We start from the raw sequence: 12,662 nt of genomic DNA, 5'->3' as shown, positions 1-12,662 counted from the left end.
GCTTTCGCTCTGTGCATGTCCCGTGCACGCCAGCCCCTTCCCCCTCCCCCCCAAACATAGATTCTCTCTCTCTCTCTCTCTCTCTCTCTCTCTCTCTCTCTCTCTCTCTCTCCTAGTATAGTGACACACAGACGTAGCTGTATCTCCTCCGCCTTTGCTGTCTCAATCCCCATCCCCATCATTTATTTTGCACAGCAAGACGCCCTTGCCTTTGCTTTATGTTTCCGTCCTCTTCGTTCCCTCGCCATGGCAGCAGGCTCATCTCGGTCGTGTGCCACCCATGGAAGCTTGCTCCCTCTCTTGCATGGCAAGACTCTCTCTCCCCTTGATCGCGCAGAGAATGGCAGGATTCTGTCTTGCCGCCATACATATATCCTACCTTGCGCCACAATGGCCAGAGGAATCTCTCTCTCTCTCTCTCTCTCTCTCTCTCTCTCTCTCTCTCTGCCTGCTGGCAGCACAAATCCCGTCGACCCAAAAAAAATCTCTCTCTCTCTCTCTCTCTCTCTCTCTCTCTCTCTCTCTCTCTCTCTCTACGTGTCCTTCCAAATTGAGGGTTTCATAAGAAAACTGATTGTCTATGAATAAATACAAGATGATAAATCCAGAATTTGAGTTGGTTAATTAGAAAATCTTGAACAATCCAACCAAAATAGATACAAGGGTATTTTGGGAATTTTTGAAATTCTGAATTGCCGGTTACATCTTGAACTTTCCTTCAAGAAAACCGGGATTACACAAGTTTTAGTGCAATAACCGACATAAGCAAATGGACCTCCTCATGAGAAATCTGCACACGTCCAAACAAAAATATCTCCAATCTTCTTTGCACCCTTCCTTTTCCTCTCCGACACTCATCCATCATCGCCCAAGATTCTTTGCAATCAAACGCGTTAATTTCTCTGCCACCACTGCTCCATTCTTCTTGGAAACAAAAGCAGACAAACAGAAGAAAAAACAAGTCGACCTTTTACTTTTGTATGCAGGTTCCTTTTCCTTTAGTTTCCTAAAGAGCATCTCCTTAGATTCGAGCTAATGAACCACTCGGAGGCAACTCCAGTACTATCTATATCTATATTCTTATAATGGGGGAAGAGATTCCGGCCCCTCCCTCCGGCCACATGGCGGAATGTGCTTAGTCCAGCCCCTTCAAGCAAGTGTGCCCTGCGTGAACAGCGAGACAACGAGAGAGAGAAAGAGGGTGTTCCCTGCAAGCTCGGCCAAGGAACAACACACGAGAGAGAGAGAGAGAGAGAGAGAGAGAGAGAGAGAGAGAGAGAGAGAGAGAAGGGGAGGAGGGGGGCACCGTAGGTCAAATCAAAGCATCGTTGCACCTTGGGCAGGGCATCGAAGTCAGGCTAAGCGGACTATTAGGGCTACAGGACGAGCGCGTGTGTGAGAGAGAGAGAGGATACGTACCGATTGTAATATCCTATCGTTTTCAGTTTCAAAAATGCCGGTTGACGGCGAGGGGAAAAGGAGAAATTCCACCCCAAGTTCGAGAGAGAGAGGGGGAGGGGGGGCTCACGTGTATATTAAACGTCTTCAAAAGTCCAAAATGGCTTATGAGACCAAATTGATACAACCTTGGTGGATCTAATGCAATGTGTCGTACAAAAAAATATATGACATAAAGTGAAAAACTAAAATCATTATCGTCATCGACATCAATGTTTAAGGATGCTCGGCATTGTGCATTGTCCAAGAAAGTATTGCATCAGTCATCACTGAAGAACATCGTCAATGTTCGCCTCTGTAAATAGTCATATTGGACATCTCTTATGTCGTGCTAGAATAGTCGTGAGCGCTCTGCAACGAATCGGCCGTTTGGGGGGGGGGGGGGGGGGGGGGGGGGTAGGGGGGAAGAGGGGGAGCAATGTTGTAAGTGCTAAATCATTGGCTTTGCGTGCACATATAGAGAAAGAGGATTTAATTGTAGGAGTGTGGAGGACAGGAGGGGGGAGAGAGAGAGAGTGCACTAATGTGAGTCCCAAAGCTCAAAATAAGGGCTGAGTCATACCCGATGTAGGCAAGGATAAGGAAAGAATACCCAACCTGTGACCTTTGGTCGCTCGACAAGACAACGAGAAAAGTTGTGGGCTGTTTTTAGTTTATCCGGAGCAAGGGTCTCTCCAAGTGCTCTGATGTAGTCACCTACACTTAGTGTTCGGGAAAAACCATTTCCCCAGACTATGGAATTCTTTATTTGAATTTTCCAAGAGGAAATTTAAAAAACAAGGTTATTTTTTGTTCTTTGATAGTATTTTTCTCTACTTTGGGGCGAAATTTCTCCTTGTGTGCTTGCCCTCAACCGACATTTTTGAAATAAAAAATGACACTATATTAAGTTGAGACACACTTTTCCCGAACACTGCCTACACTTGCAGGCGTATGGAATTACACCCCCTTACCTTGATATTCACAAAAAAAACCCAATGACATTGTTAGTTAGGGGCTAGTGAAAAAAGACGTGCTTGAGAATGTCTTAGTCCACATGTATGCAAAAATGTACTTAGGAGTCTTAAGTACCAAAAGTCGTCTTCTAAATTGCATTGATTGTGTCATAAGCACAAGAGGAGAGGGGCGAGGAAGCTCTGGGTTGTCTTCAACATATACAATGTGAGGGCATCCCTCCAGATGCAATCATCACCTACGCTTGAGAACTCCCTGTACGGAGCATCGCCGAAGAGGGGGTGCGGTGAGGAAGCTATCCGGAGCAAGGGTCTCTCTCTGCTGATGCAGTCACCTGTGCTCTGTAGGCATGTGGAAATACACAAGATGCTAATACTCATAAGAAACTTCCCAATGATATTGTCAGTCAGGGGCTCTTGAAAAAAAAGGTGCTTGGGAATGTCTTGGTCGACATGTATGCAAAAAGTGTTGTACTTAGGAGCCTTAAGTCCATAATGTTGTCATAAGCATTGACTTTGTCATAAGCACAAGAGGGACAGGGCGAGGAAGCTTCGGGCTATCTTCAACGTATACGAAGAGAGGGCATCCCTCTAGATGCAATTACCTACGCTTGAGAACTCCCTATCCGGAGCATCACCCAAGAGGAGTAGGGTGAAGAAGCTATCAATTGTTTCTAAAGATGCAAAGCGAGGGTATCCCTCGATATGCCAACTTCAAAACGTCACTTGCAAAATTTGCCATGTCCTTCACCTTCCCCATCATGAATCATAGGTTGAAGGAAGGAGAGAGAGAGAGAGAGAGAGAGAGAGAGAGAGAGAGAGAGAGAGTAGCATAAAATAAAACGCCTGGTGGTTGAGACGATGGATAGTAGTCTGTTGTGCTATGTACTCTCTGCTAAGTCTCACAGTGAGCAGCTCTCCAAACACCCACCCCCTTTATGAGTGTCTCAACATCCATAAATACATGAAGCATGATGAGCATCTACAAGTTGGGCAACGTTCTCTCTCTAGCATCAGCCACTACACCTTAGAAGAAGAGGCCAAGGTCACAAGTCATGAAGGTGAAGAGTGCATGAAGATCCCGAAAGGGATGGTGCCAGTGCTGCTAGGGCCCGATTATTGCACCTACTACATCATTCAGGCACCCTACTGGCATATCCTTTGTCGGTGCAGTTGTTGGAGATGTCCACCCAAGAGTTTGGATACACGGAATACAGGGGGCCTCTACAACTGCCTTTTGACGCTCACCATTTTGAGGAGCTACTTGATCCACTAAGCAATGGAGAGGTCCCTCTCCGTCCCTCGTCTATACTACAATCCAGATCTAAGCCTCTCTTGCGTGGTGCCTACTGCTAGCTGCCCGCGGGAGTCTACCTCTAATCTGTTGAGAGAGAGAGAGAGAGAGAGAGAGAGAGAGAGAGAGAGAGAGAGAGAGAGAGAGAGAGAGAGAGCATTACAGTGTTCAAGAAAAAATATTTTGGCAATCATTTCCTTTTTATCGATTTCCCAGGAGAAAATTGTAAAAACTAAAGCGAATTCTAACCAATCCAAAATCTAGGCGAGACATAGAGAGATTCCACTGGCGAGAGAGAGAGAGAGAGAGAGAGAGAGAGAGAGAGAGAGAGAGAGAGAGATTTGATCTCCTTTTATGAAATTTTTCAAGAGGAAGGGGCTTGAGGGTAAAAGGGACCATGCCGCCGCCGAAAGCGGTGTCGTTTTACTAGTAATATAATAAGATAGATGTGAGTTTGAGTTATGGATGCTCATTGTATCATCCAAGTGGGAATGCTCGTGCTATTGCAAAAAAAAAAAAAAGAAAAAAAAAAAGAAAGATGGATGTGAGTTTGTGTTACTATTACAAGGACTCCCTACTCCTTGTAGCACTACAAAATTAAATGTCATATAACTTTAGACTATGCCTTCTCCCCTTTCTAATATGCGTGTCTTTGTCCTTGCTTTCCTCTCTCCTTGGGCCTCGGGTTGCAAGGGCTTGCAACGCTCGCCAATAGCAATGCCCACCATCAATCTCACCCAAGTAGAAATCTTGCCCTCACAATCTCACACTAGCTTTGTTCCCCTCATACTTGCTCTTCTCAGGGTGTCTCCTACAATCATTTGTTAGGTGCATGAGAGAGATCGAGAGCTGCTCGGAGTGATATAGCGAGTCACAGATTTGGAGAGAGAGAGAGAGAGAGAGAGAGAGAGAGATGCCAAACTAAGAATAGAATGCGCGGCCTCCATGTCCGTTGCATCCCCACCTTCCCTCGCCTTGTTGGCTGTTGAACCTTGCATGCTCATGAGGGCATCTCCCATTTATTCCTCATTTAAAAAAAATTGATTTCAGTAGGTACCCCCTACTCTCATAGCATCAAGCAATAATGTAGGGAAGCCAAAATTGTGATGCATGTTGCTTCTAGCTAGGCCAAGGCTTTGTGTTCGTTCTAGAACCCTTTTTTTTGCAAAATTTCATATATATATATATATATTTGCAAAACTCACAATTGTGAGTGAATTATATTGAACAGCCCAAAATATTACAAGGTCTAAGTGATGCTCTTGTTGAGCTAAAATTTCATATACTTTAAGTTTTATAAGGTAATATAGTCTATTTTTGAAGGGTCGCTCTCATTCTCACCTATTTAAATGCAGGGATTTTGTTTTATAAACAAATAAAATGCATGTTAGTTGCAAACCTTTCTCATGTTAGTTAGCAGTGAGAAATGTACGTCAAAAGTGGAACCTGAAAATAGCCATCTTGGCTGTGTCTCTTGGCTATGTTGTTTCAGGTGGAAACGAGTACATGAAGGGGGCAAGCAGTATGATAACGTCGATTGTTTGAGTCTCCCCATCATGCGGAATGGCTTATTTCTCAGACTCGAACCCTTGGATTCTAACAAGTGGCAAAAAGAGCAAGCGTCTTGAAAGTCCCTTGGCTTATTCAATGTACTTACTACATTTTGATCCACACACTAAGCCTCGTTTTGATAGAATGAAACATTAAGAGAATGTTAATTTTAGTCCTACTATACAAAATATCACTCTCCTACCACACAACACTCCATATACACAAATTGCGTGTGTGTGCACGCACGTGCGCACATGACCCACAAAATAAAACATCGAAAAGGTATATAAATTTAGGTCCACAATATTGACTACTATACAAAATATGCCTCTTTATCTCTCCATTTTCACACAAATGCATACGCAATGATTTGCTTTTATCAAACTTTGTGTAGGGGTAACCACCTGCTTTTATTGTTTTATAAGATCGAACCTTTTGAAGATGCCTCCTCGAGGATGAGTGGAGGGAAAGAGGGCGAGGGAAAGCAGCCTCGTTGGTTCATAGAAAGTCAAGCTTGGAATTAGCAGCCAAGCAAACATGAACGAAAATTGAGGAGGTGAGGAGGGAGGCGAAGGTGCTGGCACAAGACCACGCATGCATGGAAGATGGGTGATTTTGTATGGCGCTAGTTGCATCAAGCATCTGCACTCATCCAAGTGTCTAGAGCAATTTAAGAAGAGTTAGATTAGGCGCAAGACCACGAATGCAGGGAAGATGGGTGATTTTGTATGGGCGCTAGTTGCATCAAGCATTTGCACTCATCCAAGTGTCTAGAGCAATTTAAGAAGAGTTAGATTTTGCAGGGAAGAGTTCGAAACTCGAGCAGGCTATTTAATGAGGGGTTGAAAAGCCATCCGTACTCCTTCCTTGTTAGAATCTACATGAAATATATTGGACATATGAATATACGTAGAGAGTTCCGAGTATCTTCACAAAAACACTTTAGTATAGACACCGACCAATATATGTGTGCTCACATGTGTATATGTGTAAGCACACGTGCATGTGCGTGCACACACACACACACATAGAGAGAGAGAATGAACTGGAGAACCATAACTTACATGTTGTATATTGAGATATAGTGAATATCAAAACTACAATGGTTGGGGAGGAGTAGGGTCCACATTGTTGCTTAGATACAATTTTACAAAGAGGACATAACGAAAATTGGCTTTACATTTGAAAGTGTTTTGTTTAAACTAAACAAAGATCACATCACTGTTTCCTTTTTCTTTTGGAGAAAACAAAAATTTAGGGAAAAAAAGGAAGGTGACAAGGCCCTAAATGTGGGGAAAGAGGCATCCCATAAAAAACAAAGCTGAAGGGCTAACTAGTCAAAAGACATGGCTAGTCTTTCTCTAGAGTAGAATTTCAGCATTAGAGACCTCCATTTATGCCATCTGTTCTCTCTTTGAATCTCATACAAAGCATGTAGTAGCTCTCTTCAGGTCAAACAACATGGACACCTTGTTTGTCCTCTTTTCCTATGAAAATAGCCCCATTCCTTAGCATCCAACAATGAAACAGGAAACTAGCCCTCCAAGTACTCCACAAAGGGATATCCATATGCCTCATTCACCAAGCAGCAATTCCTTGAATGTCAAATCTTGAGGATGACATGAACAGATACATTTTTGAAGTATATTCAGCTTTGGTCTGATAGAAGGACATCTCAAAAAAAATATGAGAAATATCTTTAGAATCTCTACATCTGACAGAGAGCCCATCCTGTATTTTTGCCTTGGCAGCTTTGTCGGGAGTCTATACACCTTGATGCAATATCAACCACATCAAAAAGCTATTTTTTACAAGGATTGGAAAACTCCCAATACATTTAGATCTATATATTCATTGTCTGCAGCTCCACTGAAGTTTCCACCTAAGGTTGAGCTTGTTTTTTATCTCCTCCTTGAATGGTCTTATATGGGAGAAAGAAAGCTAGAATGCCTTAGCAATAGTGAATAAAGTAATCTTTTGATTGTGAGCCATGGAGGCTTGTCCAAGCTTGTCTTGCATGAACCACAATCTTTCTTTCAATTCCTACAAGTAGCCAGCATATATGTTAATTTAACACTAGATTGGTAACATGATACTTTTATGTCCTCTTAACAAAGCAAGTTCCTATAATTATTACAAGAGATACCAATAAGGTCTTAGAGTGTATGATAACCACAAAGATAGCTTTTGAGTTTAAAAAAACTTGGAATTTCTTTTGGGGCTATGGATTCCAGGTCTAGAATTGTTTTTCATAAGCACTCTCTAGGTCTAGAATTGTTTTTCATAAGCACTCTCTGACCTAAACTATGCCAAAAAAAATCGTGTGTTATTTTTGCACATTTTTTTGTAAAAATGTCCATAGAACACCCTAAAATGCCTCTTAGTGAGTTCTACTATTTTACATAAGTAGACTTTGTCATTATATAGTTTTTCAAATGCTTTCAATGCATTGATACTCTATGTATTTGAAGTCATGGAATATTTATAAAAATCTTGCCATGCAGATTTATTAACGAACTTTACACTTTATCAAATTTTTGGCAATGTATATGCAATAGAAAGACAAGTTTGATTTTATATATAGACTCATCACTACATATTGCATCTTTCTTGAGATTTGGGGCACCTAATATCCCAATAGCTAACAACATAAAGTCGAGAATTTTTTTTTCCAGTTTACAAAAATCAAATTCATTTTGAGTTAGGAATGTATCATGTCAAATATTGCTCAAGCCCTTCAATGAACATGGTCAATGTGTAGCTTAGATCCAAACCTAAGCATAAAATACCAACTTGGCTATAAGTACATACTTTTCAAAGATATTGAGATGGCCATGATGTGGAAGCCAGCTTTTTTATTCATGCAGTTTTTGGGCTTTGTATTTATATCTAGAATTGTGATAAGAAAGCATGTTTGGATGTTTTGGATGCGTTGTGGGTGTTAGTATGAGGGTAAATTACCAAGGTGTATTGATATAAAACATATATATGAGTAAATATGGGTGTAGTCATGCAAACATTGATGATGATAGGTATGTAGAATACAAAAACTACTATTTTTTAGTACTTAATTGTATGCACAATATAAAACAAATGTGGGGCTATGGCAACCTTATAATTACATTGGGAACCACCCATTGAAGTTAGCTAGAAAAATAGATTGGTTGTGTGAAAATTCTTCATGTGGTGTAGCATGGGGTCAACCTTGAAAATATGCCATTTTTAGTCAAATGCAACACTACATTGTCTTTGGAAGCTTGATATAATCTAGGAATCAAGAAATATGCACGATACTTATTTTTCCCATGTAGAATGGGTTCTTAGCATCAAGCTCATTTAAGGACGCTTGAAACTTCACACATAGACGAGGAGTATTTATTTTTTTTCAAAACCTTGAAAGGACACTTTCATGTCTTGTTACATTACCAAACGACTATTAAAGTTTTTGGCTATTTCATCCAGACTAATCCAATGCCCATTGATGGTAAGGTTGGCCCAACTTTTGAGTCGAGAATTGAAGCATATATGGCCTTTGATTGAGGGACTCTTCCTTTGAAGCATAGTCATACAATAGTCCAGATAGAATATTGAAGTAGAAATTGCAAATTGTCGAAGGGCTACCTATTTGTGAGTCAAACCTTGAGTGGGAAGTCTGGAGATGGCCCAAATGTTGGTAGTTTGGTATCCCACATACCAAGAGTCTATGCTACACTGTCATGTTCAAGAAACCATTGGGCTTGCAATGGTTGGAAGCAAAATGAGTGACGGTTATGAATAACATCTAGAACCCACATTGCCCTTATTCAATGAAGACATTCTTATGGAAGGTGTTATGGGGGGCATTGCCGACATGAGTGAAGGTCATTTCCAGAGGAATTGGGTCTAATAGGTGTTCGGGTTTTAAAAAGGCAATTGAGGACCTCTCTCACTTATTCATGCGATGCCCAATAATTTGTGGCCTAGCAGGAAAGTTATGCAAATGGGTCCAAAGAAGGTGGAAGATAGGGTTCTACAAGAATAATTTGTTCTATGGAGGGATGGTGATGAAAAGTCAAGCGTTTTTTATCCACACACAAACAATCAAGTTTTGCTTCTTTTAGCATGTCTAGAAGGCTAGGAGTCGATGAATATTTGAAACTGACTGCTCCGATGCGAGCTTGACAGACATTTCTAGGAGATCATGGAAATGAATTTTTCCATTAGAAAAAGAAAGATTTTGAAAGAGTGGAATCAGGCCTTGCCCTCTGCCTTGGTAGATAGGTGATATTGGATTCCAGATTGCTTAAGACAGCCCTTGTAATTTGGTATGGTCAATAGATACCTCAAGGCTTGCTATGAGCTTGAGGATGCTTTGTACATTTTGTCATGTTTTTAATACATTCCCCCACTCACAATTGTGATTTTGGCAAAAAAAAAAAAGATCTGTTAGTTTCTTCTCCTAGCTATGCTACATACTTTAGTTTGTATCTCAAGTATGGAGTATTACTATGAGGCAAGCGAGTAATTTTGAGCAAGAATAGAGAGAGAGAGAGAGAGAGAGAGAGAGAGAGAGAGAGAGAGAGAGAGAAAAGAGGGGGTGGGGGTAATGCCTACTGCAATTCATTTCAAGCACTTTGAAGAAGGCACCTCATTTTTTCACAAAAACATTCGAATTTTGTTCATGTAAAAGTGAACACAATACAAGGATTATGGTGATAAGTTTCCCCATTGGCTCTCTAAAACAAGAAGCATCCCTTTGAACACTTTCTGGAGATAAATTTCTAGAAAGATAAGCAATAAAGGACTTAGTCATCTAGGCCTTTCTTGGGATAGCAGCAAACTTAAAGACTATTGATCAGAATTTTTTTTGAAAGGCTTGATGACTACTGTTTGTTGGTGTGCAAGCCTACGTTTGAGTGGAAAGCTTGGCAATGGCCCATGAGCAACCACTTTTATAAACCAAAGACCAAGGGTATTTACCACATGCTAATGATATCAACTGATTGGTTTACCCCCCTCCACAAGCTCTGGGGCAAGCCATGTCTAGAGACAAGATGGATGGCAGTAGCAAATAACATCTGGAACCCGCAATGGCCACTGATGATGATGATTTTTCTTTGGAAGGTGCTATGGGGGATTCTACCAATAGGAGTAAAGGTTCTTGCTAGAGAGATGTAAAGGTCCCACACCTATTCAAGGAGTTCTCGACTATAAGTGGCCTAGCAAGAAAGACTTACAGATGGGTACAAAAGACCTGGAAAATAGGGTTATTCAAGAAGAACCTATCCTTGGGATGGAAAACAAGTGCTACTTGTTTTCATGCAACTTGTTAGATTCTGCTACTTTAATCAAATATAGAAGGCCAGGAGCTATCGTCAAATCTTTGAGAATGATCTTTCTTCTGCAAGTTTCAAAGAGATTGTGCAAGAAAGCAAGAAAATGGTTGTATCCAATGGTAAAAGGAAGAACTCGAACGAGTGCTATAGGGTCATTAACACCATCGTGATGGATTAGGGTTAGCTAACATACGGGTAGGTTCTTGCCTCTTGATGAGACTTGATTGCTTATCGATGTATTAGGAAACCCCTCAAGGATTGACATGATCTTGAGTCCACTTTGTACATCTAGTTATGGAGAATACATTACATCCACTCACAATTGTGAGTTTGGGAAAAAAAGGACTATGGTGATACATTTGTTTTTGGTATCATATTCACAATTGTGCGTGGAAATGTTACATTAAAATATACCATCCAACTTCAAGCACTACATGGGCCTTGGAGGGGCATTGATTTCATAGGGGGTCTTGAGTAAAAATATATCAATAGACTAACACAAAGCTGCTAAGAATTACTAAATTCCAATACTCTATAGAGATTTATGGCATCCCAAAGATGTGAACGTTTGAAGATCCCTTTGCTACTCACCTATCATGCAACTTCCCTCCAAAAAGGGCTCAATGATCTTTGGTTTGGAAAGCCACAGAGACCAATGAAGAATGGATCACTTGAAGTATTTGAAAGTCTCTCTCCATTGAAGAGAGGATGCAGTTTTGTTCTGCTTGCGTGCTATTGTTTTCATGTGGAACCTCCAAGATTAAGGAAAGGTCAGATAGGTTCCATGATTTTATCATGTATTTAGCCTCCAACCATGTGCATCCTTGCAAGGTAGGGTTTGATTTGTGGATCATGTCCCATGCCATGACCACCCATTCTTGCCTTTGATTAGTTACCAAGACAACCAATTTTGCACACATGGCTTTTGCATGTATTTTAGGGTCTAGAATTCCTATGTTTCCCTAGTTCTTGGGTTTTGCCACCCATTCCCAATTCCTCATTTCCAAAGGGTCATGTCTTTTAAGTTGTTCTTCCACAAGAAACACTTGATGGGTTCTAGAATCTCTTTCTAATTGCATTTTTCCAATTTCAGAATTGGAGACACGAATGATATGAATGGGATCATGAAAACACCATATAGATAAAATGGAAAATCCCAATTCCCACTTTAGAAATTGTGAGTCATAACAACAAATTCTATGATTTTTGCACATTGAGAAAAATGTCTTCTATGTTAGGGGTCTACTTTGAGGCAATTATTGAATAGCTTATTACGCCCAATGTGATCCTAGTACCCAAAAAGGACATGATGCTCATATCTTATTGATGGTGTTGATAAACATCAAAATGTAAATAAAACAAAGCATCAAGAAAAATCCATTGAACCAAAAAAAACATATCCCTTGTGATGACAACATACAAAGTACTTGAAGTATCCCCGGTGATGAAAGTTGAAACTATACATTTGATTTTCACAACCGAAATCAAATGATTTTTGCAACTTGAGAAAAATGTTTTCTATGTTTATTCTCTATGTGTGTTTTAGGGGCTCACTTATATGAGATCATCTATATCACATACATTTACAGGAGATATTAGAAAAAACCCTTTACTTACATGGTATTGTGGGTAATAAAATAGATTCATTTTCTTAACAAAATTAACATTTTTTCTCAATTTTCAATTAAAAACATCTTTTTAAAAATCTAATCCAATTAATTTACTTACTTTTTTAGAGGTATACCCCCAAGATGTGTTTATGCTTGGAGGCAAGCACTAAATAGCGTTATAGTCACAAAAGGTAAAGAGGGCATGATCCAAAGCGGTCAGGTGGGCCACCATCTTAGATGATACTATTAAGGGAATGCAAGAATTGAAGTTAAAGCATGCAAGGCTAGAAGAAAAGGGGCAACCATCAGCCCAATCTATATGGCAAAGACCTCAAAATAGAGAAGGATTTGTAAACACATTCGTATGAAGTGATAGTATTGACCATGCAAAGAGGGATTGTGAAAGTTTCAAAAATTATTTGATGAGGGAGCTTGTTTTCTTTAAAGATGAAAAGATTCACTTAAGTGAAACATGTAAGCT

General features: G+C 40.3%; 1 protein-coding gene across 2 annotated transcripts in view; it reads left to right on the top strand.

Moving 5' to 3' along the window:
* The window catches only part of LOC147431556 (cytochrome P450 724B1-like), a 55,740-nt gene extending 50,312 nt beyond the window's left edge, over positions 1-5,428 (top strand). For both annotated transcript variants that reach the window (XM_086494114.1, XM_086494113.1), the window contains exon 9: positions 5,198-5,428. In XM_086494114.1, coding sequence (XP_086350240.1) covers positions 5,198-5,333 — 136 coding nt within the window. In that variant the 3' untranslated portion in view covers positions 5,334-5,428. The remainder of the gene's footprint in view (positions 1-5,197) is intronic.
* Positions 5,429-12,662: the final 7,234 nt, after the last annotated feature.

Source organism: Adiantum capillus-veneris, chromosome 21 (genome assembly GCF_014529385.1).
Source record: "Adiantum capillus-veneris isolate H3 chromosome 21, ASM1452938v2, whole genome shotgun sequence".
NCBI classification, from domain to species: domain Eukaryota; kingdom Viridiplantae; phylum Streptophyta; class Polypodiopsida; order Polypodiales; family Pteridaceae; genus Adiantum; species Adiantum capillus-veneris.
Note: the sequence above shows the minus strand (reverse complement) of the source record. Positions and strands in the feature narration are given on the sequence as shown.